The 26,224-nt window shown below is 47.3% G+C and overlaps 1 protein-coding gene across 1 annotated transcript in view; it reads right to left on the bottom strand.

Moving 5' to 3' along the window:
- Positions 1-26,224, bottom strand: part of plcd4b (phospholipase C, delta 4b) — a 74,589-nt gene that overhangs the window by 4,883 nt on the left and 43,482 nt on the right. The window contains exons 10-14 of the mRNA XM_063049972.1: positions 19,610-19,774; positions 14,974-15,130; positions 14,428-14,544; positions 1,977-2,155; positions 626-761 (exon numbers count right to left, since the gene is read on the bottom strand). Of these exons, the coding sequence (XP_062906042.1) occupies positions 626-761; positions 1,977-2,155; positions 14,428-14,544; positions 14,974-15,130; positions 19,610-19,774 (754 nt within the window). The remainder of the gene's footprint in view (positions 1-625; positions 762-1,976; positions 2,156-14,427; positions 14,545-14,973; positions 15,131-19,609; positions 19,775-26,224) is intronic.

Consider the following 26,224-nt stretch of genomic DNA (forward strand, 5'->3'; position numbering starts at 1 on the left):
GCCTACTGTACCTCTGTTATCCCCCCCCCCCATACTTTACACCAATCACAGTAAAGTTATATCCCCTATTAACCATTTCCACACTAGGAAAAAATTTGACTCTATCAATGCTTCTTATCATCTTGTATGCCTCTATTAAGTCACTGCTCATCGTCCTTTGCTCCAAAGAGAAAAGGCCTAGCTCACTCAACTATCTTCATTATGCTCTCTAATCCAGGCAGCATGCTGGTAAATCTCCTCTGCACCCTCTCTAAAGCTTCCATATCTTTCCTATAATGAGGTGACCAGAACTGAACACAATATTCCAATTGTTGTCTAACTTGGGTTTTATAGAGCAGCAACGTTATTTTGCTGCTTGAATTAAATCCCCTGACTAATGAAGGCCAACAGCATAAGCCTTTTTAACCACCCTGTCAACTTGCAAGGTAACTTTGAGTGATCTATGGACGTGAATCCTGAGATCCCCCTATTCCTCCACACAGCCAATAATCCTACCATTGATCTTGCACTCTGCCTTAAAGCTGGACCTATGACCCTGGTTCGACCTCAGACCCAAGCCCAATCATCCTCCCTGAGACCATTCAGCACAGGGGATAGTGGTGATGGAGTCGGGGAGAGCATGTACCATTATTGTCGATGTACTTGGTTTCTTGTTTCGCATTGTCCATGGGTACTCCATGTACCTCCACCCTGACCAGAGGGTCCACGATCGATCCCTGCTTACTGTTGGCCACTTTTGGTAACTGCTGTCCACTGATCACCTGAGAGACAGAGAGGGGGGGTGGGTAGGACGTGAGATGTAGAGAAAGGGAGGGACGGAACGTGCCACACTGGTGCAGTGTCTATCGTGTGCAGATCAGGCCACAGAGAGAGGGTAAAGGACGATGCACTGGCATTGGAGATAGCACAAAGGGTTTTACAAAAATGATCCCAGGAATGAAAGGGTTAACCTATGAGGAGCATTTGATAGTCCTGGGCTGTACTCATTGGAGTTTAGAAGAATGAGGGGGGAACCTCATTGAAACGTATCAAATATTGAAAGGCCTAGTTAGAGTAGACTTGGGGAGGATGTTTCCAAAAGTGGGAGCATCTAGGACCAGAGGGCACAGCCTCAGAATACAAGGGTCTCCCTTTAGAGCAGAGATGAGGAGGAATTCTTTAGATAGCGGGTAGTGAACCTGTGGAATTCATTGCCAAGTCGCTGAGCATACGTAATAGAGGTTGATAGGTTCCTGATTAGTAAGGGTGTCGAAGGTTATGGGGAGAAGGCAAGAGAATGGGGTCGAGAAGGGTAATAAATCAGCCATGGTGGAATGGCTGACTAAACTCGATGGGCCGAATGCCCCAATTCTGCTCCTGTGTCCTACGGTCTTATGGAATATTGTGAGCAATTCCGGTTGGCCAGCTACAGAAAGGATGTGACCAGCTGGAGAAGTTGCAGAAAAAATTCGCAAGGACAGGAGGGCTTGAGTTATAAGGAGAGACTGGATAGGCTGGGACTGTTTTCCCTGAAGCAAACGAGACTAAGGGGTGACATTACAGAGGTTTATAAAATAACACAGGGGTGGGGGCACAGATAAGGTGAATGGTCACAGTCTTTTCCCCAGGGTAGTGGACGCTAAAACTAGAGGGCACAGGACTCAGGTGAGAGGGGGTTAAAGGGGACCTGAGGGTGAGGTTTCCCACACAAGGGGTGGTAAGTACGTGGAACGAGCTGCCAGAGGAAGTGCTATAGTCAAATCTTTTGCAGCCAACAGACCGAAGCAGTTCCCCCAATCTGTGTTGGGTCTCATCGACGTAGAGAAGGCTACAACAGGAGCAGTGGACATAACAGATGACCCCAGCAGACTCACAGGTGAATGGTGTTGAGGGAGGAGGTGTAGGGGTAGGTGTAGCACCTATCACGGTGGCAGAGCCCACCACCCCCCCCCCCACATCCCACGGTTCAACGAAGCAAGCTCAGGGTGGCTGGTCACCTGGATGGTGAGGTTTAGGGGTCGGTACCCAGCAGATTCCTTGGGATGGTCGGGGTCGAAGGTGGAGTCCGTTGACCTCAGGAAGGCGGGCTTCAGCACGTAGCCGCAGTGGCCGTTGGTGGTGAAGAGGCCGTCGTTAAGATCCATCTCCTCCCCCGCTGACTGGAAGTTCAAAGCAACTCAACAGGAGAGAGGAAGAGCGTTAGTCGGGGGGGGGGGTTGTAGAGGAATGCTCTTTGAAGACCGTCACCCACACCTTCAGCATAACCCCAACTGTGACCCTGTCACTGTAACTACAACCGTGACCCCAGCTTTAACATCACCCCGACCCCAACCTCACCATGAACCCCACCATTAACATCACTGTGAGCTTATCACCGTGACCTCTGACTGTCACTGCCGTTACCATGTGAACCCGATGTCATCATGTGACCATCATTCCCATGACCTCTGACCATCACGCTGACCTGAACAGTCACCATGACCCCACCGTAACTGTAAACCCAATAATGACCCCTACTGGAACGAAGACCCTAACCATTACTATGATTCTGAACATCAGAATGACATCAACCCTGACACCCACTATACAGTGGCCCTGGCCATGGGCCCTCTGTGACCCCGACCATCCCCACAATCCTGACTGTGATCCTACCTTGACCACAGTTGCTGTGACCCCGACTGTCACCTTGACCCGACCATGACCCCGTGACTGTACGGTAATGTAATTGGGAGGAATGTACATAATTCACAACCACAGGCATTGAGTTGGGGTTTCACTTTAAGGGGCTGGTCGGACGTGATGAGGATATTATGTAAGGATTTTTAGCACGCTTTTGCGTTTAAGTTTTAGAGTTCAATAAAATGTATTACAAGTTTCATTAAACATAGAACACCTCACTGTGTTTTATTTGTGAATTTTACATTAGTGACCCCAATGTTCTAGGACCATTCCAGAGTTACTGAACATGTCAGCCAATGCAGTCGCTTTGAAACTCCCGGAGTTTTAGGAGCAAAATTCCATCATTTGGTTCGTACAAACTGAGGCCCAATTCGCTCTGCGAGAAATCACCTCTGACAACACCGACTTCTACTGCGCGATAGCGTCGCTCAGCAATTCCACAACTGTGAGAGTGGTGAGCCTGCTTGAACACCCGCCAGAATACAAGCACAACAAGGATCCCATCATAATGTGCCCGAGCCTGTGAAACAGACAACGCCGGGCGTGCGTTTTTAACCGCGCTCACTTTGGTATGAATGCTAGGAAGTGCCGACTGCCATGCAGCTTCGAAAGTGCCAGCACATCGGGACATCAGAGGTCTGTGAACACCGTGGGTTCCAGCTGCTTGGGTCATCTACTGTTCATTACGGACTCCCTTTCAGGGCGACACTTCTTGTGTGACACGGGTGCTCGTAAGTGTGCTGCCAGCATTGCCTATTGATGAGAAGGCAGAGAGTGACAAACCTTGTTGGAGGCCAACGGTAGCAAGATCCAGACCTACAGGACACAATGCGTGATGCTGTGCTTCACTGGACAATGTGACACATGGAACTTCATCCTGGCTAAAGTGGCTCGACCTCTGCTCGGTGCAGATTTCCATCTTTAAATCTGCCGGCTTGTGGATGTCAAGGCCTTTGGGTCATAACGCTGCTCCCCGAGTAAGTTCCCCGCAACGACTCTGTCAGGCATATGTACCACTGCATGTGAGCTTACTCGACTGCTGGGTGAATTCCCAGACCTCACCAAGCCCACATTCTCCATGACAGTCACAAAACATGGGGTCAAGCACCACATTGGTGCTCGACCCACAGACTGGACCCAGGGAAACCGGCAACCACGAAGTCCGAGTTTGTCGACGTGGAAAGACAGCATCATACGCCAGTCAAATAGCCCCTGGGCCTCACCCCTCCGTATGGTCCCTTAGTCCGAAGGTGGTGGCCGCCCACGTGGTGATTACCGAAGTCTTAACAAGGCCACCATCTCCAATCATTACCCGATCCCACACATGCAAGTCTTTTTGGTAAATTTAACCGGAAGGTTAATTCTCTCCAAAGGCAATCTTGTTAGGAGCTACCCGTGTGCTCGGAAGGTATTCCCAAAACTACTGTGATAACCCACGTTCGGCCTTTTTGAGCTCCTGTGCATGCGAATTGGACTAAGAACTGCAGCACAGACTTTCCAATGACTGATGGGCTCTGGGAGTTTGACATATAAAACCACAGATCCCCAGGACTGGGTTGCAGATGGGGTCGACACCAGGGGTTCATGGGTTTATATATAGAATAACAAACCCCTGGGAGTGGGTAACTGGCTGGGGTCTGGGTTGAATAACAAATCCCTGGGACTGGGTTGCAGGTGGGGTCTACACCAGGGGTTCATGGGTTTATATATAGAAAAACAAACCCCTGGGAGTGGTTACTGGCTGGGGTTACACAGGGGTTCATGGGTTTATATATAGAATAACAAACCCTGGGAGTGGGTTGCAGGTGGGGTCTACACAGGGGTTCATGGGTTTATATATAGAATAACAAACCCCTGGGAGTTGGTTACTGGCTGGGGTCTACACTAGGGGTTCATGGGTTTATATACAGAATAACAAATCCCTGGGACTGGGTTGCAGGTGGGGTCTACACCAGGGGTTCATGGGTTTATATATAGAATAACAAACCCCTGGGAGTGGGTAACTGGCTGGGGTCTACACTAGGGGTTCATGGGTTTATATATAGAATAACAAACCCCTGGGAGTGGGTTGCAGGTGGGGTCTACACCAGGGGTTCATGGGTTTATATATAGAATAACAAATCCCTGGGAGTGGGTTGCAGGTGGGGTCTACACTAGGGGTTCATGGGTTTATATATAGAATAACAAACCCCTGGGAGTGGGTAACTGGCTGGGGTCTACACTAGGGGTTCATGGGTTTATATATAGAATAACAAATCCCTGGGAGTGGGTTGCAGGTGGGGTCTACACTAGGGGTTCATGGGTTTATATATAGAATAACAAACCCCTGGGAGTGGGTAACTGGCTGGGGTCTACACTAGGGGTTCATGGGTTTATATATAGAATAACAAATCCCTGGGAGTGGGTTGCAGGTGGGGTCTACACTAGGGGTTCATGGGTTTATATATAGAATAACAAACCCCTGGGAGTGGGTAACTGGCTGGGGTCTACACTAGGGGTTCATGGGTTTATATATAGAATAACAAACCCCTGGGAGTGGGTTGCAGGTGGGGTCTACACCAGGGGTTCATGGGTTTATATATAGAATAACAAACCCCTGGGAGTGGTTAACTGGCTGGGGTCTAAACTAGGGATTCATGGGTTTATATATAGAATAACAAACCCCTTGGAGTGGGTAACTGGCTGGGGTCTACACTAGGGGTTCATGGCTTTATATATAGAATAACAAACCCCTGGGAGTGGGTAACTGGCTGGGGTCTACACCAGGGGTTCATGGGTTTATATACAGAATAACAAACCCCTGGGAGTGGGTAACTGGCTGGGGTCTACACCAGGGGTTCATGGGTTTATATATAGAATAACAAACCCCTGGGAGTGGGTTGCAGGTGGGGTCTACACCAGGGGTTCATGGGTTTATATATAGAATAACAAATCCCTGGGAGTGGGTTGCAGGTGGGGTCTACACTAGGGGTTCATGGGTTTATATATAGAATAACAAACCCCTGGGAGTGGGTAACTCGCTGGGGTCTACACTAGGGGTTCATGGGTTTATATATAGAATAACAAACCCCTGGGAGTGGGTTGCAGGTGGGGTCTACACCAGGGGTTCATGGGTTTATATACAGAATAACAAACCCCTGGGAGTGGGTAACTGGCTGGGGTCTAAACTAGGGATTCATGGGTTTATATATAGAATAACAAACCCCTGGGAGTGGGTAACTGGCTGGGGTCTACACGAGGGGTTCATGGGTTTATATATAGAATAACAAACCTCTGGGAGTGGGTTGCAGGTGGGGTCTACACCAGGGGTTCATGGGTTTATATATAGAATAACAAATCCCTGGGAGTGGGTTGCAGGTGGGGTCTACACTAGGGGTTCATGGGTTTATATATAGAATAACAAACCCCTGGGAGTGGGTAACTGGCTGGGGTCTACACTAGGTGTTCATGGGTTTATATATAGAATAACAAATCCCTGGGACTGGGTTGCAGGTGGGGTCTGCACTAGGGGTTCATGGGTTTATATATAGAATAACAAATCCCTGGGAGTGGGTTGCAGGTGGGGTCTACACTAGGGGTTCATGGGTTTATATATAGAATAACAAACCCCTGGGAGTGGGTAACTGGCTGGGGTCTACACTAGGGGTTCATGGGTTTATATATAGAATAACAAATCCCTGGGAGTGGGTTGCAGGTGGGGTCTACACTAGGGGTTCATGGGTCTATATATAGAATAACAAACCGCTGGGAGTGGGTAACTGGCTGGGGTCTACACTAGGGGTTCATGGGTTTATATATAGAATAACAAATCCCTGGGAGTGGGTTGCAGGTGGGGTCTACACTAGGGGTTCATGGGTTTATATATAGAATAACAAACCCCTGGGAGTGGGTAAGTGGCTGGGGTCTACACTAGGGGTTCATGGGTTTATATATAGAATAACAAACCCCTGGGAGTGGGTTGCAGGTGGGGTCTACAGCAGGGGTTCATGGGTTTATATATAGAATAACAAACCCCTGGGAGTGGGTAACTGGCTGGGGTCTAAACTAGGGAGTCATGGGTTTATATATAGAATAACAAACCCCTTGGAGTGGGTAACTGACTGGGGTCTACACTAGGGGTTCATGGCTTTATATATAGAATAACAAAACCCTGGGTGTGGGTAACTGGCTGGGGTCTACACCAGGGGTTCATGGGTTTATATATAGAATAACAAACCCCTGGGAGTGGGTTACTGGCTGGGGTCTACACTAGGGGTTCATGGGTTTATATATAGAATAACAAACCCCTGGGAGTGGGTTGCAGGAGGGGTCTACACCAGGGGTTCATGGGTTTATATATAGAATAACATATCCCTGGGAGTGGGTTGCAGGTGGGGTCTACACCAGGGGTTCATGGGTTTATATATAGAATAACAAATCCCTGGGAGTGGGTAACTGGCTGGGGTCTACACTAGGGGTTCATGGGTTTATATATAGAATAACAAATCCCTGGGAGTGGGTTGCAGGTGGGGTCTACACCAGGGGTTCATGGGTTTATATATAGAATAACAAATCCCTGGGAGTGGGTTGCAGGTGGGGTCTACACCAGGGGTTCATGGGTTTATATATAGAATAACAAACCCCTGGGAGTGGGTAACTGGCTGGGGTCTACACTAGGGGTTCATGGGTTTATATATAGAATAACATACCCCTGGGAGTGGGTTGCAGGTGGGGTCTACACCAGGGGTTCATGGGTTTATATAGAGAATAACAAATCCCTGGGAGTGGGTAACTGGCTGGGGTCTACACTAGGGGTTCATGGGTTTATATATAGAATAACAAACCCCTGGGAGTGGGTAACTGGCTGGGGTCTACACTAGGGGTTCATGGGTTTATATATAGAATAACAAAACCCTGGGAGTGGGTTGCAGGTGGGGTCTACACTAGGGGTTCATGGGTTTATATATAGAATAACAAACCCCTGGGAGTGGGTAACTGGCTGGGGTCTACACTAGGGGTTCATGGGTTTATATATAGAATAACAAACCCCTGGGAGTGGGTAACTGGCTGGGGTCTAAACTAGGGATTCATGGGTTTATATATAGAATAACAAATCCCTGGGAGTGGGTTGCAGGTGGGGTCTACACCAGGGGTTCATGGGTTTATATATAGAATAACAAATCCCTGGGAGTGGGTAACTGGCTGGGGTCTACACTAGGGGTTCATGGGTTTATATATAGAATAACAAATCCCTGGGAGTGGGTTGCAGGTGGGGTCTACACCAGGGGTTCATGGGTTTATATATGGAATAACAAACCCCTGGGAGTGGGTAACTGGCTGGGATCTAAACTAGGGATTCATGGGTTTATATATAGAATAACAAACCCCTGGGAGTGGGTAACTGGCTGGGGTCCACACTAGGGGTTCATGGGTTTATATATAGAATAACAAATCCCTGGGAGTGGGTTGCAGGTGGGGTCTACACCAGGGGTTCATGGGTTTATATAGAGAATAACAAATCCCTGGGAGTGGGTAACTGGCTGGGGTCTACACTAGGGGTTCATGGGTTTATATATAGAATAACAAACCCCTGGGAGTGGGTAAGTGGCTGGGGTCTACACTAGGGGTTCACGGGTTTATATATAGAATAACAAACCCCTGGGAGTGGGTAACTGGCTGGGGTCTACACTAGGGGTTCATGGGTTTATATATAGAATAACAAATCCCTGGGAGTGGGTAACTGGCTGGGGTCTACACTAGGGGTTCATGGGTTTATATATAGAATAACAAACCCCTGGGAGTGGGTAACTGGCTGGGGTCTACACTAGGGGTTCATGGGTTTATATATAGAATAACAAATCCCTGGGAGTGGGTTGCAGGTGGGGTCTACACTAGGGGTTCATGGGTTTATATATAGAATAACAAACCCCTGGGAGTGGGTAACTGGCTGGGGTCTACACTAGGGGTTCATGGGTTTATATATAGAATAACAAACCCCTGGGAGTGGGTTGCAGGCTGGGGTCTACACCAGGGGTTCATGGGTTTATATATAGAATAACAAACCCCTGGGAGTGGGTAACTGGCTGGGGTCTACACTAGGGGTTCATGGGTTTATATATAGAATAACAAACCCCTGGGAGTGGGTTGCAGGTGGGGTCTACACCAGGGGTTCATGGGTTTATATATAGAATAACAAATCCCTGGGAGTGGGTAACTGGCTGGGGTCTACACTAGGGGTTCATGGGTTTATATATAGAATAACAAATCCCTGGGAGTGGGTTGCAGGTGGGGTCTACACCAGGGGTTCATGGGTTTATATATGGAATAACAAACCCCTGGGAGTGGGTAACTGGCTGGGGTCTAAACTAGGGATTCATGGGTTTATATATAGAATAACAAACCCCTGGGAGTGGGTAACTGGCTGGGGTCCACACTAGGGGTTCATGGGTTTATATATAGAATAACAAATCCCTGGGAGTGGGTTGCAGGTGGGGTCTACACCAGGGGTTCATGGGTTTATATATAGAATAACAAATCCCTGGGAGTGGGTAACTGGCTGGGGTCTACACTAGGGGTTCATGGGTTTATATATAGAATAACAAACCCCTGGGAGTGGGTAATGGTGGGGTCTACACTAGGGGTTCATGGGTTTATATATAGAATAACAAACCCCTGGGAGTGGGTATACTGGCTGGGGTCTACACTAGGGGTTCATGGGTTTATATATAGAATAACAAATCCCTGGGAGTGGGTTGCAGGTGGGGTCTACACTAGGGGTTCATGGGAATAACAAATCCCTGGGAGTGGGTAACTGGCTGGGGTCTACACTAGGGGTTCATGGGTTTATATATAGAATAACAAACCCCTGGGAGTGGGTTGCAGGTGGGGTCTACACCAGGGGTTCATGGGTTTATATATAGAATAACAAACCCCTGGGAGTGGGTTACTGGCTGGGGTCTACACTAGGGGTTCATGGGTTTATATATAGAATAACAAACCCCTGGGAGTGGGTTGCAGGTGGGGTCTACACCAGGGGTTCATGGGTTTATATAGAGAATAACAAATCCCTGGGAGTGGGTTGCAGGTGGGGTCTACACTAGGGGTTCATGGGTTTATATATAGAATAACAAATCCCTGGGAGTGGGTTGCAGGTGGGCTCTACACCAGGGGTTCATGGGTTTATATAGAGAATAACAAATCCCTGGGGGTGGGTAACTGGCTGGGGTCTACACTAGGGGTTCATGGGTTTATATATAGAATAACAAACCCCTGGGAGTGGGTAACTGGCTGGGGTCCACACTAGGGGTTCATGGGTTTATATATAGAATAACAAACCCCTGGGAGTGGGTTGCAGGTGGGGTCTACACCAGGGGTTCATGGGTTTATATATAGAATAACAAACCCCTGGGAGTGGGTAACTGGCTGGGGTCTAAACTAGGGATTCATGGGTTTATATATAGAATAACAAACCCCTGGGAGTGGGTAACTGGCTGGGGTCTACACTAGGGGTTCATGGGTTTATATATAGAATAACAAACCCCTGGGAGTGGGTTGCAGGTGGGGTCTACACCAGGGGTTCATGGGTTTATATATAGAATAACAAATCCCTGGGAGTGGGTTGCAGGTGGGGTCTACACTAGGGGTTCATGGCTTTAAATATAGAATAACAAATCCCTGGGAGTGGGTAACTGGCTGGGGTCTACACTAGGGGTTCATGGGTTTATATATAGAATAACAAACCCCTGGGAGTGGGTTGCAGGTGGGGTCTACACCAGGGGTTCATGGGTTTATATATAGAATAACAAACCCCTGGGAGTGGGTTACTGGCTGGGGTCTACACTAGGGGTTCATGGGTTTATATATAGAATAACAAACCCCTGGGAGTGGGTTGCAGGTGGGGTCTACACCAGGGGTTCATGGGTTTATATAGAGAATAACAAATCCCTGGGAGTGGGTTGCAGGTGGGTTCTACACTAGGGGTTCATGGGTTTATATATAGAATAACAAATCCCTGGGAGTGGGTTGCAGGTGGGTTCTACACTAGGGGTTCATGGGTTTATATATAGAATAACAAATCCCTGGGAGTGGGTAACTGGCTGGGGTCTACACTAGGGGTTCATGGGTTTATATATAGAATAACAAACCCCTGGGAGTGGGTAACTGGCTGGGGTCTACACTAGGGGTTCATGGGTTTATATATAGAATAACAAACCCCTGGGAGTGGGTTGCAGGTGGGGTCTACACCAGGGGTTCATGGGTTTATATATAGAATAACAAACCCCTGGGAGTGGGTAACTGGCTGGGGTCTAAACTAGGGATTCATGGGTTTATATATAGAATAACAAACCCCTGGGAGTGGGTAACTGGCTGGGGTCTACACTAGGGGTTCAGGGTTTATATATAGAATAACAAACCCCTGGGAGTGGGTTGCAGGTGGGGTCTACACCAGGGGTTCATGGGTTTATATATAGAATAACAAATCCCTGGGAGTGGGTTGCAGGTGGGTGTCTACAAACCAGGGGTTCATGGGTTTATATAAGAATAACAAATCCCTGGGAGTGGGTGGGTTCATGGGTTTATATATAGAATAACAAATGGCAGGTGGGGTCTACACCAGGGGTTCATGGGTTTATATAAGAATAACAAATCCCTGGGAGTGGGTATGGTGGGGTCTACACAGGGGTTCATGGGTTTATATATAGAATAACAAACCCCTGGGAGTGGGTAACTGGCTGGGGTCTACACTAGGGGTTCATGGGTTTATATATAGAATAACAAACCCCTGGGAGTGGGTAACTGGCTGGGGTCTACACTAGGGGTTCATGGGTTTATATATAGAATAACAAATCCCTGGGAGTGGGTAACTGGCTGGGGTCTAATCCAGGGGTTCATGGGTTTATATATAGAATAACAAACCCCTGGGAGTGGGTAACTGGCTGGGGTCTACACTAGGGGTTCATGGGTTTATATATAGAATAACAAATCCCTGGGAGTGGGTTGCAGGTGGGATCTACACTAGGGGTTCATGGCTTTATATATAGAATAACAAATCCCTGGGAGTGGGTAACTGGCTGGGGTCTACACTAGGGGTTCATGGGTTTATATATAGAATAACAAATCCCTGGGAGTGGGTAACTGGCTGGGGTCTAATCCAGGGGTTCATGGGTTTATATATAGAATAACAAACCCCTGGGAGTGCGTAACTGGCTGGGGTCTACACTAGGGGTTCACGGGTTTATATATAGAATAACAAACCCCTGGGAGTGGGTAACTGGCTGGGGTCTACACCAGGGGTTCATGGGTTTATATATAGAATAACAAACCCCTGGGAGTGGGTAACTGGCTGGGGTCTAATCCAGGGGTTCAGCACCTGCTCCCCACTGCACTCTTAGCCATCACTACTGATGCTTCAGACCTTGCTGTGGGTGTTGTGCACCAACTGTCAATCAGAGGCGGGTGGCAGCCACTCGCCTCTTTCAGTTGCTGCTCTGTCTCTTGGAAAGCAAGTACAGCACGTCTGACCGTCACCTTCTCAGTCTCTATCTGACTGTCTGCCACTTTCATTTTCTTCTAGAGTGTCACCATTTCATAGTGTTCATTGACCACAATCCCCTTATGCACGCGATGGCCAAACTATCAGACCATTGGTCTGCGCGGCAGCAGTGCCAACTGGCCTATATATCAGAGTTCACAACTGACATACAACATATCATGGGGGAAAATAACGCCATGGCTCTCATGGCCAGTCACTGAGGCCATACACATAGGGGTCGACTATGCTGGCACGGTAGCCAACCAAGATACTGATACTGACCCAGAGGTCCAGGCTTACCAAACAACAATGATGGGCCTGCGGTCAGCTGACTTTAAGTTTGGGGAAGCTCGGGTTTCTCTCCTGTGCGATGTCTCAACCGGTTGCCCTCCCCACATAGTGCCCACAAACTGGAAATGGACTGTTTCTGACTCCATACATCGCTTCTTGCATCTGGGCTGGAAGGTCTCACAGAAACTGGTTGTACTAAAGTTTGTGTGCCAAGCTCTTAAGGCTGATTTATACTTCTGCGTCAAATCAACGCTGTAAGTACGGTGTAGCCGCGAACCCTACGCAGTGCCTATGTGGATCCCTGCACCGTAGCCTGACGCATACCTCTCCCAAAATGTAACTACGCATCGCAGCAATGCAGACCGCAACAGCTGTGATTGGTCCACTTGGTAGCATCGCATTTCCTCCTACGCTGCAATAGCTTCCCACTGGGCGACTGAAGGGCAGGGAAGGAACTCTGGCTGCAATGCTGTCCATAAAGCTTTACAGACCTTCGAAATTATGGAGGACACATTTCGCTTTTACGAAAAAAGACGCTCGCTTTAAACCTGTTTACCCCGAGAAAGACTACAATGACCATGAAGCCTTGCACTGGCAGGTGTGTGTGCATGCGTGACGTGCACGAATTGCAGAGCGATGCAGACACACCAACACACAAGTATAAATGCTCACAACAGCATTGCCCACTTGAGTAGGCTGCGGCGCAAGTTTGATGCACAAGTATAAATCAGCCTTTAGAAAGGACGTGTGTGATAGGTCTGCAGTTTGTGTGGAGTGCCAATGTGAAAAAATTAACCGTCATGTTCAGGCACCATTGGCACCTTTTGAGGTCCCTTAGTGATGAGCTGATCATGTGAATGTGGACCTTGTTGCTCCTCTTCCTCCCTCCCATAGTTCCACGCAGTTCCCTACAATGGTGGGCCGTTCTACCAGGTGGCCAGAGGACGTTCCTCTAGCCTCAACGACTTTCACAGACGTGGCTCGGGCGTTCATCAGCACCTGCCTCGCTCGGTGTGGCACCCCGTCTGATATTTCCTCTGACCGTGGTCCCCAATTCATTTCAGACCTCCGGGCTGCGATGGATGCATTAGACTACGTCACAGCATAGCGTATCACCTGCAGTCCAATGGCCTACGTGAGCGGTTTCACCGCTCCTTAAAGGCTGCTCTGAGGGTTTCCCTGACCGATCAGTGTAGGCATGATAGTCTCCCATGCGTCCTGCTGGGGCTCAGAACTGCTCCAAAAGAGGATCTGCAGTCTTCTGTGGCTGAGTTGGTATATGGGCAGCCATTACAAGTGTCAGGTGATTTTATTCCTGATGCCACGACCAGGCAGCCTGTCACTCTCCTCAGTAAATCCAATTCCTTTGCACCTATTCCTACCTCCCTTCATGGCACACAGCACTTTTGGGTTCCTGTTGACCTGTAATCTGCCTTGTTTGTTTTCGTCCACCATGACGCACAGCAACATCCCCTTAGCCTCTGTTATGTTGGCCTCTTCTGTGTTTTGGAACGGGGAAAAAGACTTTTATCATAGATAAGAGGGATAAACCTGAATATATTTTGGTAGCTCGCCCTAAACCAGTCCACCGAGATTTGGGGGATTCAGCTACCATGCCCCTGGCGTCACAACATGGCCACAAGCATCTCAACGTGCCTCTGGACAAGCCAGGGGCAGGCACCTGCGGTTCTTCCACCCATGGAACAAGGGACCTGGGCCCTCAGCTCCGGACAGACTCACAGTGCCAGTGTTAGTGAATTCACAACCACCGATATAGAATTGGGATTTCACTTTAAAAGGCCGGTCTGACACGATGACGTTATTACGTAAGGAGGTTTAGCGCGCTTTTGCATTTAGGATTTGGGGCTCGATAAAATATGTTACGGGTTTTATAAAACATAAAACGCCTCACTTCATTTTACTTGTGAAAGCTGACGTGGTCACCAGCCCCATTGGCAGGTAGTTACCGATTTGGCACCCGGCGTTCCACATCTCCTGTGGGTTGAAGTTGGATGAGTCGGTTCGGAAGCCGCTGGGATAAACCCGGGTCAGCTGGCGAGCGTTGTGTCGGACAAATTCATTGGCTGCAGACACAACACAGCAGTCGTGAGTTGTACCCCCACCTGAGGGTGCTGAGGTCAAATCTTCCCACCTCAGAGTCACGCAGGTAGAAGAATGAGAGGCAGAATCATCCTGCGGTACCTAAATCCTAAAATCGCAATACATCCCAATCTGTAACCCACTCCCGGGGATCTGTTATTCCATATATAAATACATCAAACCCCTGGATTAGACTCCAGCCTGTAACCCACTCCCGGGGATCTGTTATTCTATATATAAACACACCAACCCTTGGATTAGACCCCAGGCAGTAACCCACTCCTGGGGATCTGTTATTCTATATCTAAACCCCTCAAACCCCTGGATTAGACCCCAGCCAGTAACCCCCAGGGATCTGTTATTCTATGTACAAACACAGCAACCCCTGGATTAGACCCCAGGCAGTTTCTCACCAGACTCCCGGATCTGTTTCCTGGCCTTGTACTCGGTGAAGGAGGAGATCTCATAGAACTTGTTGTGCATGCGGGCATGCTTGAAGCTGTGGAAGTGGACACTCTTGCAGTAGATGACACAGTCAGACAGCTCCCTGGCCAAATGCTGCTTGGAGTCCTTGGGAAGCAGGTAGAGCAGAGAGAGACGTGACTGGGTGCAGGGTACGAGGGAGGAACATGGCGCCATTGAAACGCAGCTGGGCTGCACGTTTGCTGGGATAGCACAGAGACTGCATGGATAATGCACTTGGCTCTCTGGCAACAAGTTGCAGAGTTGCTATAATGATGGATACACAATTAATGTTATTATTATTATTATCCATATAATTTAAACAGTTAATATAAAGTAAATATAATGATTATATGTATATAATTAATAATATATATTTATCTGTGTGTGCATATGTACAGTATGTATTTATATACGTACAAATACTGTATATGTACATTTAGGTCAACGGCAGACGCAATCTCAATGGGTCTTCACACAGTCTTAGATCACCTGGATAATGCAAACACTTATGTCAAGATGCTTTTCGTTGGCTATAGCTCTGCGCTTAACACCATCATTTCCCAGTCCTGATCGATAAGCTACAGAACCTGGGCCTGTGTACCTCCCTCTGCAATAGGATCCTCAACTGCCTACGCGGAAGACTAGTATCTGTGTGGATGGATGACAATATCTTCTCCTCGCTGATGATCAGCACTAGTGCACCTCACGGGTGTGTGCTTAGCCCACTGATCTACTCTCTGTGTGGCGAGGCATAGCTCAAATACCATCTATAAATTTGCTGATGATACAACCGTTGTTGGTAGAATTTCAGATGGAGATGAGAGGGCATACAGGAGCAAGGTATACCAGCTAGTTGAGTGGTATCAAAGCAACAACCTTACACTCAATCTCAGTAAGACAAAAGAGCTAATTGTGGATTTCAGGAAGGGTAAGACAAAGGAACACATACCAGTCCTCACAGAGGGATCAGAAGTGAAGAGAGTGAGCAATTTCAATTTCCTGGGTGTCAAGATCTCTCAGGATCTAAACTGGTCCCAAAATATCAAAGCAGCTATAAAGAAGGCAAGCCTAAATTTCATCAGGAGTTTGAAGAGATTTGATTTGTCACCTAAAACACTCAAGAACTTCTTTTGATGTACCGTGGAGAGCATTCTGACAGGCTGTATCACTGTCTGGTATGGGGGGTTGGGGGCTACTGCACAAGACTGAAACAATCTACAGAAAGTTGTATAATTAGTCAGCTTCATCTTGGGTACTAGCCTCCATAGTACCCAAGACATCTTTAAGGAGCAGTGCCTCAGAAAGGCGACATCCATTATTAAAGACTCCCATCACCCAGGGCATGCCCTCTTCTCATTATCACTGTCAAGAAGGAGGTACAGAAGCCTGAAGGCACACACTCAGCGATTCAGGAACAGCTTCTCCCCCTCTGCCATACGATTCCTAAATGGACATTGAACCCATGAACACTACCTCACTTTTTAAAAAAATGTGTTATTTCTGTTTTGCACGATTTTTAATCTAACTATTTAATATACTTATTGTACTTGTACTTTAATAAATTTACTTATTTTTTTTCTTTCTATATTATCGTTGTACTGCTGCTGCTAAGTTAACAAGTTTCACGACACATGCCGGTGATAATAAGCCTGATTCTGATTCTGAATTTTGTATTAAGGTATACAAAATTGTGAGGGGTATAGATAGAGTAAGCGCAAGCAGGCTTTTTCCACTGAAGTTGGGTGAGACTAGAACTAGTAATGGGTTAAGGGTGAATGGGGAAACGCTTAAGTGGAACCTGAAGGGGACCCTCTTCAATCAGAGGGTGGTGAGTGTGGAACCAGCTGTGGGGAAAAGTGGTGGATGCAGGTTCGATTTCACATTTAAGAGAAGCTTGGTTAAATACATAGTGGGAAGGGTATGGAGGACTACAGTCTTGGTGTAGGTCGATTGGACCTGACAGAATAATATTTCAGCATGGACTAGATGGGCCAAAGGGCCTGCTTCTATATCGATTGTATATATTATCCTATTATTGATAGGTTGTATGAATTAAATTTTATAATGTCTCAACAACAACCCCAAACTCAACATCAGCAAGACTAAGGGAGTAATTGTGGACTTTAGGAAGGGGGATTCAGGAGAACACACACCTGTCCTCAGAGAGCGTTCAGCAGTGGAAGGAACGAGCAGCTACAAGTCCTTGGGCATCAATATTTCAGAGGATCTATCCTGGGCCCAGAACATAGATGCGATCATGAAAAGGGCACGCCTGCACCTATATTTCGTTAGGAGTTGAAGATATTCGGAATATCACCAAAGGCTCTTGTGCAGTTCTATAGATGTGCGACGGAGAGCATTCTGACTAGTTGCATTACTGTCTGGAATGGAGGCTCCTCTGAACAGGATTACAAGGGACAACCTCCTACAAAGGAATGCCAGCTTCATCACAGGCACACCCTCCCCACTATCGGGGGCATCTTCAAGGGGCACTGCCTCAAGATGCTGGTGTCCATCATTAAGGATGGATGATAGACATGCCGCCTTCTTGTATCACACACAGTCAACGTTTTAGGTGCAGATTCTTCCCCTCTGCCATCAGATTTCTGAATGGTCCATGAATACTACTTCGCTATTCCTCTTTTGCAATATTTATCCGTCTATTTATTTATAATTTATAGTATTTTTATAGTAACGTGTAGCCCAGTTAACAGGTTCCAACAGATATCTTCAACATCAAGACAGCCATCATCAACTCAGTCTTCCCAGTAACCTGTCTTCATGACTACAGTCCAGTGGCACTGACCTCAACAGTGCTTTAAGCGGCTGGTTATGGATCACAATAAATCCCATCTTCCTGCTAAACTGGACCCTTTCCAATTCACTTATTGTTCAAATTGGTCCGCTGATGATTCCGTAGCCTCTGCCCTCTACTCCGTCCTGTCCTACCTGGAAAATGGTGTCTCATACACCAGAATGCTGTTTATCAACTTCAGCACAGGATCATCCCTCAGAAACTGGTGGGTAAACTGTCTTCGTTGGGTCTCAGCACCTCTCTCTGTAACTGGATCTTGGACTTCTGGACAGAAAGGCCACAGTCAGTCCACCTTGGCAGAAACATCTCGAGCTCCATCACGCCGAGCACTGGCACTGCCCAGGGTTGCTTGCTCGGCCCACAGCTGTTCACACCGCTGATGCATGACTGTCCTACTAGATCCAGTTCCAACCAAATCATCACGTTCGCTGATGGCACAGCAGTGGCTGGCTTCATCAACAACGACCACACTTCCATGGGTGTGTGAGTTATGTGCACCATGTTGTGCACGTTGGTCTGGAGCAGGGATTCTCAACCATGGACCCCTACCATTAACCGAGGGGTGCATGGACCCCAGGTTGGTCTGGAGGAACATTGTTTTGTCTGGCAGCTTTTGGTTGAATTACAGTAAACTTGAACATAGGCCTTGGACTACACTGCTGCCACAACAATATGTCAGATAGGTGGAGTAATGCAGGGTTGCTGGAGTGATGGAGGCACTCCAGGAGCAGCAGAGACCGCGCTCTGAAGCAATGGCTCTGTGGATGAACAAACACCTTCCTGTAGCCAAGCTGGATATTGCTTGGTACAGGCTGAGGCCAATCAGCCACTCAGTTGGATTATGTTGTCTTTATCTCACAGTCACACAGTTTGGAAATAGGACCTTGAACCCTACGGATCTATTCCATGTCCATTAGACCATAAGGCATAGGAGCCAATCTAGGTAGTTCCACTATTCCATCATGGCTCATGTATTTTCCTTCTCAATCCCCATTCTCCTGCCTTTTCCCATAAGCTTTCATGCCTTTACTAATCAGGAACATGGAGAGTCCAGGACCAGAGGGCACAGCCTCAGAATACAAGGACATCCATTTAGAACAGAGATTAGAAGGAATTGCTTTAGCCAGAGGGTGATGAATCTGTGGAATTCTGAGCCACAGATGGTGGTGGAGGCCAAGTCACCGGGTATATTTAAAGCGGAGATTGGTAGGTTCTTGATTAGTAAGTAAGAACATCAAAGGTTATGGGCAGAAGACAGGAGAATGGGGTTGAGAGGGATAACATATCGCCATGGTGGAATGGCAGAGCGCACTGAATAGCCTAATTCTTCTCAATTGTCTTAAATCTTATGACTTGATCTTGGAGAGGTCTACAAAATCATGGGGGACGTAGAGAGGGTGAATGCACACAGTCTTTTTCCCAGGGTTGTGAATCAAGAACTGGAGGGAACAGGTCTAAGGTGAGAAGAGTAATTTAATAGGAACCTGAGGGACTTTTCTTTACACAATGGGTGGTGTCTTTGTGGAAGTGCTAGAGGCAGGTAGAATAGCAACTTTTAAAAGTCAGGTGGGCAGGTATCATGTAATGGATAGGTTTAGAGAGACAAGGGCCAAATGCAGGAAAATGGGACAAGTTTAGATGGGTCAGCTTGGGTTTGCATGGGCCAGTTGCACCGAAGGGCTTGTTTCCGTGCTGTGTGACCTTTCCCCCCACCCCCAGCAGTGACATATCCCAGCATGCCCCGGCCCCACTGCCCTCATAACATTTACCTTCCCTTTCCGCTTCACTTCATTCTTTACGGTCTCGTCCTCCACCTCCACCGCCTCATCTTCGTCTGTCACCTCTGCAGCGCAGTGCTGCTGACCCAGGCCGTTCACGGAGCTCTCCAGCCCCCCAATCCTCTTCCCCTTCACCAGAACCTTCCACCGCAGCTCCTGGCACAATGACAACACATAGACTCCGTCAGCAGGGCACCTCCTTGGCACTGAGGTCAACTTTCCTCCCTCAGACAACTTAAAAAAAGACTTAAAATTTAGTTTCAATGTCCACACGTACGTCAAAACATATAGTGAAATGCATCACTTTTGTATCAATGACCAAAAATGTCTGAGGATTTGCTGAGGGCAGCCTGCAAGTGTCACAATGCTTCTGGTGTCAATATAGAATGCCCACAACTTACTAACTCTCACCCACTCATCTTTGGAATGTGGGAGGAAACCAGAGCACCTGGAGGAAATCCACATGGTGAAGGGGAGAACGAGCAAACTCCTTACAGACAGTGGCAGGAATGGAACCCCAACTGGTGATTACTGGGGTTGCTGTAAAGCATTATGTCAACCACTGTGCTACAGTGCCACTCCTGACAACCAAACCTTGACCCCACCAGACCCTTTCACCTATCCTTGCCTCCCGAAATCCTGAGATACCCACCTTTCCATTCTGGGATCTTGTCATCCACAAGCCTGTTCCAACATTCAACAAAACTGTGTCTTGCCTTCGAAAGGATGTTTCCTATGGTGGGGGTACCTGGGACCAGAGGGCACAACATCAGGATAGAAGGGTGTCCCTTTAGAACAGAGATGAGGAGGGAAATTTCTTTGGCCAGAAGGTGGTGAATCTGTTGCCACCAACAGTTGTGGAGGCCAAGACATTGGGTATATTTAAACCGGAGGTTGGTTCTGGATTAGTCGGGGTGTCAAAGGTTACAGGAAGAAGGCAGGAAAATGGGTTGAGAGCAGTAGTAAATCACCCATGATGAAACCGCAGACCTGATGAGCCGAATACCCAATTCTGCTCCCATGTCTGATGGTCGGATGGTCCTCACTGCCAATTTTTTCACTCACTCTGTCCTTCTTGACTTCCCACATATCCAGAAGAGGGTGGAGAATTCCGAAGATTTACCACCCTCTCAGTGAAATAATTTCTCCCCACCCCAGTCATAAACAGCCAATCTCTTACTCTGTCTCTGCTCCTGATCCTCAACGCCTCACACCGGAGGCCACACCCCGCCCTGCCTACCTACACGAGGTGTTGCCTCAAGAAGGCAAATGTAATGTGAGCATTCATTTCGAGAGGACTAGAATATAAATGGAAGGATGTCGTGCTGAGGTTTTTTAAGGCACTGATCAGACTGTACTTCTTGTGAGCAATCTTGGGCCTCCTATCTAAGAAAGGATGTGCTGGCATTGGAGAGGGTTCAGAGGAGGTTCATGAGAGTGATTCCAGGAATGAAAGGGTGAATGTATGAGGAGCAGTTGATGACTCTTGGCTTGTACTCGTTGGGGTTTAGAGGAATCGGGGGTGGGGGGCATTGCCTTGTTGCTGGATGCGCGTGGCAGGGGTTAGTAGGGGGGATTTGGGGTTCTAATGTTTTTACTGTCACTCATACTTTGGAGCACACTTCTGTTTTTGTGGATATCTGTGAAGAACAAGAATTTCAGGTTGCATGTTGTATACATTCTCTGATATTAAATGGAATGATTGAGCTATTGAGATAGAGTATATCTGGAGACGTTCTTAATTAGTAAGGACATCAAAGGTTATGAAGAGCGGGCAGGAGAGTAGGATTCAGAAGGATAATAAATCAGCTGTGATGGAATGGCTGAGCAGATTTGATAGGCTGAATGTCTTAATTCTGCTCCTATGTCTTATGATCTCAAGGCAACATCCATCATCAAAGACCTCCACTATCCAGCCCATGCCATCTTCTTGTAGCTACCAGTAGGCAGGAGGTACAGAAGCCCGAAGTCCCACAGCACCAGGTTCGGGGCAGCTACTTCCCTTTAGCCATTCGGTCTTGAACCAACGGGCACAACTCTTAGCAACACTCTGACCACTTTGCACTAAAATAGACTTTGTTTTATCTTGTTCTAATTATGTTCTTTTGAACATAATTTTTGTTTAATGTGTCTCTTGTGATGTGGAATTTTTAGAGGGTGCAGAGGAAATTTACCAAAATGCTGCTTCATTAGATAGGTTGAGCAGGATAGGGCTTTTCTCTTGGGAGTGAAGGAGGTTGAGAGGTGACTGATAAAGGTGTACAAGATGATAAGAGGCACAGACCAAGTGAACAGCCAAAGACTTTTTCCCAGGCCACAAACCGTTAACATGAAGGGTCATAAATGTGTTTGGAGGAAGGTATTGGAAGAATGTCAGAGGTAGGGGTTTACTTAACACAGAGATTGGTGTGTGCATGGAACGCTCTGCCAGGTATGATGGTGGAGGCAGATACATTACGGATATTTAAGAGACCCTTACATAGTCACATGGATGAATGAAAATTGGAGGACTATGTAAGGAAGAGTTAGATTAATCTTGGAGTAGGGTTAAGGTGTTTGGCACAGCATTGTGGGCCAAAGTGCTGCATGGTTCTATGTTCTATGTTTCGGGAGGAGAAGATGGCGGCGCGACGACAGCGCGCGCGGCCTTTCCAGTGATGAATATCTGTTATCTGTCAAGTAGGGGACAGTGCACAATTCTGATTTGATGGAGACAGACGTGAGAGTACGGAGGAACATCTGGAAAACATCTGAAATGCCCGCTTCGCTGCCGCTGCTACTGTGTGGTAACCGGAATCTCCGGAGCAGAAGGCCCCGAGTCCTCGGCTTTGCGTGTTTCAGCGGCCGGGGCGAGGTTGAAGGCACTTGGGAGGCTGTATCGGAGGGGCTGGTCGGAGGCTCAAAGTTTTCGGACGGATGGACTCAGTGTCGGCTGCTTCCAAGGCATCGGCAAGTTGACGGTGCCTGGAGGTTTATGGCAGGGAGTTTCTCCCTTTTGTCGCCTGCTATCGGGGACTCAGGAGTCGATTGACTCGGGGACTTTTGAGACTTTATTTACCGTGCCCATGGTTTGTTCTTCATAAAATTATGGTATTGCTTCGCACTGCTGTAACTATATGTTATAATTATGTGGTTCTGTCAGTGTTACTCTTTTGTTTGTCCTGTTTTCTGTGATATCACTCCGGAGAAACATTGTATCATTTCTTAATGCATGTATGCATTTCTAAATGACAATAAAAGAGGACTGAGTGTTCTCATAATCTAATACCCTGTGCCTGTGATACTCCTACAAGAAAGATTTTCATTGCAACTGCCATACATGGACTTGTGCAGATGACGTAGACCACTCCCAATGTACAAAGAACATCCCTGTTGGTTACTTCCACTGTTAGATCAGAGAGTGAACTGAACTCACTCTGACCCCTCAGATAGTTCAAACAACCACGGTACAAGAGGCACACAGCTCTCTCCGGTATCCCAGTGTGGATGCCTGTTCCTGTGCTGTGAATTTATATTTAGAGATACAGGGTGGAACAGACTCTCCCTGCCCAATGAGCCTCACTGTTCAGCAACCCACCTGTTTAACACTAATCACAGGATGATGTACAAAGACCAATTAACCTTCTAACTGGTACAACTGTGGGAGGAAACCCACTCGGTCATGGCGGGAATGTACAGACTCCTCACAGGCGGAGCCAGAATTGAACTCCAAACTCCGATGCCCTGAGTTGGAGTAAAGTCACTACGCTACCATCATAGACGTCAAGGGTTTCGTCGTTCAGAGTTCAATTCCAGCATCCTCTGCAAGAATGCTTTAACTTCCCGTGTGCCCATGGGCTTCTTCCAAGTGCTCCGGTTTCTTCTCATAATCCACTGATATACCGGTTAGTAGGTTAATTGTTGTTGTAAATAGTCCTATGGTCATTCTAGGGTTAAATAGGTAGCATCCTGGCTCGTTCAGTCAAAAGGGCCTGATCCATGTTGTATGTCTAAATAAATAAAATAAATTAATTCGATATCTATCCATCAATCACTAATTAACTATGAGGTGATCTTCTCACTAACACACTGCAAACAAGCTGTATGCAAATCCGATTCCGATTCCATCATCTACATAAGCCTGTTATGAGTGTTTGCTGACAAGCCAAAGCTCTTTAGCTTCCTGAGAAAGTCTAGTGGCCCAGCACGGTGGCGTGGTGGTCAGCGTAATGCTATTAAAGCACCGGTAACCTGGGTTCTATTCCCACTGCTGTCTGTAAGGAGCGTGTCCATTCTCCCCGTGACCGTGCGTGTTTCCACGGGGTGCGCCGCTTTCCTCCCACACTCCAAAGACACACAGATCAGGGGGTCAATTGGTCACATGGGTGTAATTTGGCAGTGTGGGCTCGTTGGACTGGAAGAGTATGCTACTGTGCTGCATTGTTAAATTCATTAATTAATACTACCAGCTCCCTCACTACCCACATTTCTAAAGTATTGCACCAGCTGTAAACTTATCATATGTCCTGTGAAGCAGAGAACTGTTATGGGATTGAAAGCCATTTAATCCCCTTCTTTGAGACTGTCCCCCGGTTCTCAACTGTGGAGGTGACATCCCACCCCACCATTGGTCGTATCTCTGAAAGACTGGATTATTTGATCCCGCGAGCCCTGATTCATCATTCAACAAGACCATGGTGATCTGGCTTTAACTCAATGCATTATCGTGCACCCTCTGTAACCTGTTTACACCCAGGCCAATCAAGAATCTAGCTCCACCTGTTTTAAAAATATTTAATGAGTCTGCTTCCACTGCTCTCTGAGGAAGAGATTTGCAAAGGCTTACAAGTGTCCCACAAGGAAAAAAACAGCTGATCTCAAAAAACTCACATCATCTTCTTCTTCATATTTCTTCCAGATCATCTCCAGAGACTTTGTCTTGCTTCCATCATCAGATCAGGGAATGCATCCCAGAGTCCAATCCCACCCCAGGGTGAAAGCATCTTTCCTTGGTTTCCCTCTAAAACCCAGTTTTGGATACCCCCAAGTCCAGAAAAGTCTCCGACTATCTACCCGAGCAACATCTACTCCCATCAGGTTCCCATTCAGCCTACTCTGCTCCCAACACAACCGGCTGAAACCTCAACCTGCCCCACAGGATGCAGAGTGAAAGCGTCAAAATCCAGGCCTAGCCCGGTTGAGTAGTTGGAGGCCAGTGGCCCAGGATTGGTGTCCAGGCCTGTTTGGTTGACAGGCTCACACTCCAGACGGGGAACTGTCCCCACACTAACTGCTGGAGATGAGCACCATCCATGAGGCTCTATGGCCGGGAAAGCACACTAACACCTCAACTTCACCAGGAAACTGAAGAAACTCGGCATGTCCCCATTGACCCTCACCAATTTTTATCAATGCACCATATAACGTATTATGTTCAAATGTATCACAGCTTGGTACAGTTACTGCAGAGAGTTGTAGACACAGCTCAGCAGATCACAGAATCCAGCCTCCCCTCCATGAACTCGGTCTACACTCCTCACTGCCTCAGTAAAGCAACCAAAGACCCTACCCACCGTGGATATTCTCCCTTCTCCACCCTCCCATCGAGCAGAAGATACAAAAGCCTGAAAATACGTACCACTAGGTTCAAGGACAGCTTCTACCCCACCGTTACAGTATTAAGATGGACTCTCCACCTCAGAATCTACCTCATTAAGACCTTGCACCTTCTTGTCTGCCTGCACTGCACTTTCTCTGTAACACTTTATTCTGCACTCTATTATTGTTTTACCTTGTTCTACCTCAATGCTCTGTGTAATGATCAGATCTATGTGAACAGTTTGCAAGACAAGCTTTTCACTGTATCATGTTATCTAGACAGACTATGAGGAATGAAGTGTTAGTGACAGAAAACTATTTCCACCACATTTTCTCCATAAATTCGGACATTTCTGTCGGTATTCCACAAGTATTAGGAACATTGCGATGGAGAGATTAATCTGAAGGATTTCAAGTGACAGTGTAGTTTCCAAATCTGTTCGAATTTTTCGAGGAAGTAACAAGCAGGGAGGACAAAGTAGAGGCAGTGGATGTCACTTACTTGGATTTTCACAAGGCTGCTTAACAAGATAAAATCGTATGGCGTTACAGGAAAAATACTGGCACGGGTAGCAGAACGGCTGACAGGCAGGAGGCAGCGAGTGGGAATAAAAGGGCCTTTTCTGGTTGGTTGCCAGTGACTAGTGGTGTTCCTCAGGAGTCAATATTGGGACGGCTACTTTTCACATTGTTTGTCACTGATTTGGATAATGGAATTGATGGCTTTGTGGCAAAGTTTGCAGATGATACCAAGATAGGTGGAGGGGTAGCTGGTACTGAGGAAGCTGAGTTCCTCCCGCACATTGTGTGGACCACACTTTTAATTCACCCTCTATTATTGCTTTACCTTGTTTACCTCGATACTCTATGTAATGATCGGATCTGTATGAACAGTACGCAAGGCAAGATTTTCACTGTATCTCAGTACATGTGATAATAATAACCCAATTTCAATTCTATTCCACACTCCACCCTGCCCCTCAGGCTGAAGACACCTTCAGCTCAACAGAATCCCAATCCATCAGGGAA

Source organism: Mobula hypostoma, chromosome 6 (assembly GCF_963921235.1).
Source record: "Mobula hypostoma chromosome 6, sMobHyp1.1, whole genome shotgun sequence".
In the NCBI taxonomy this organism is placed as follows: domain Eukaryota; kingdom Metazoa; phylum Chordata; class Chondrichthyes; order Myliobatiformes; family Myliobatidae; genus Mobula; species Mobula hypostoma.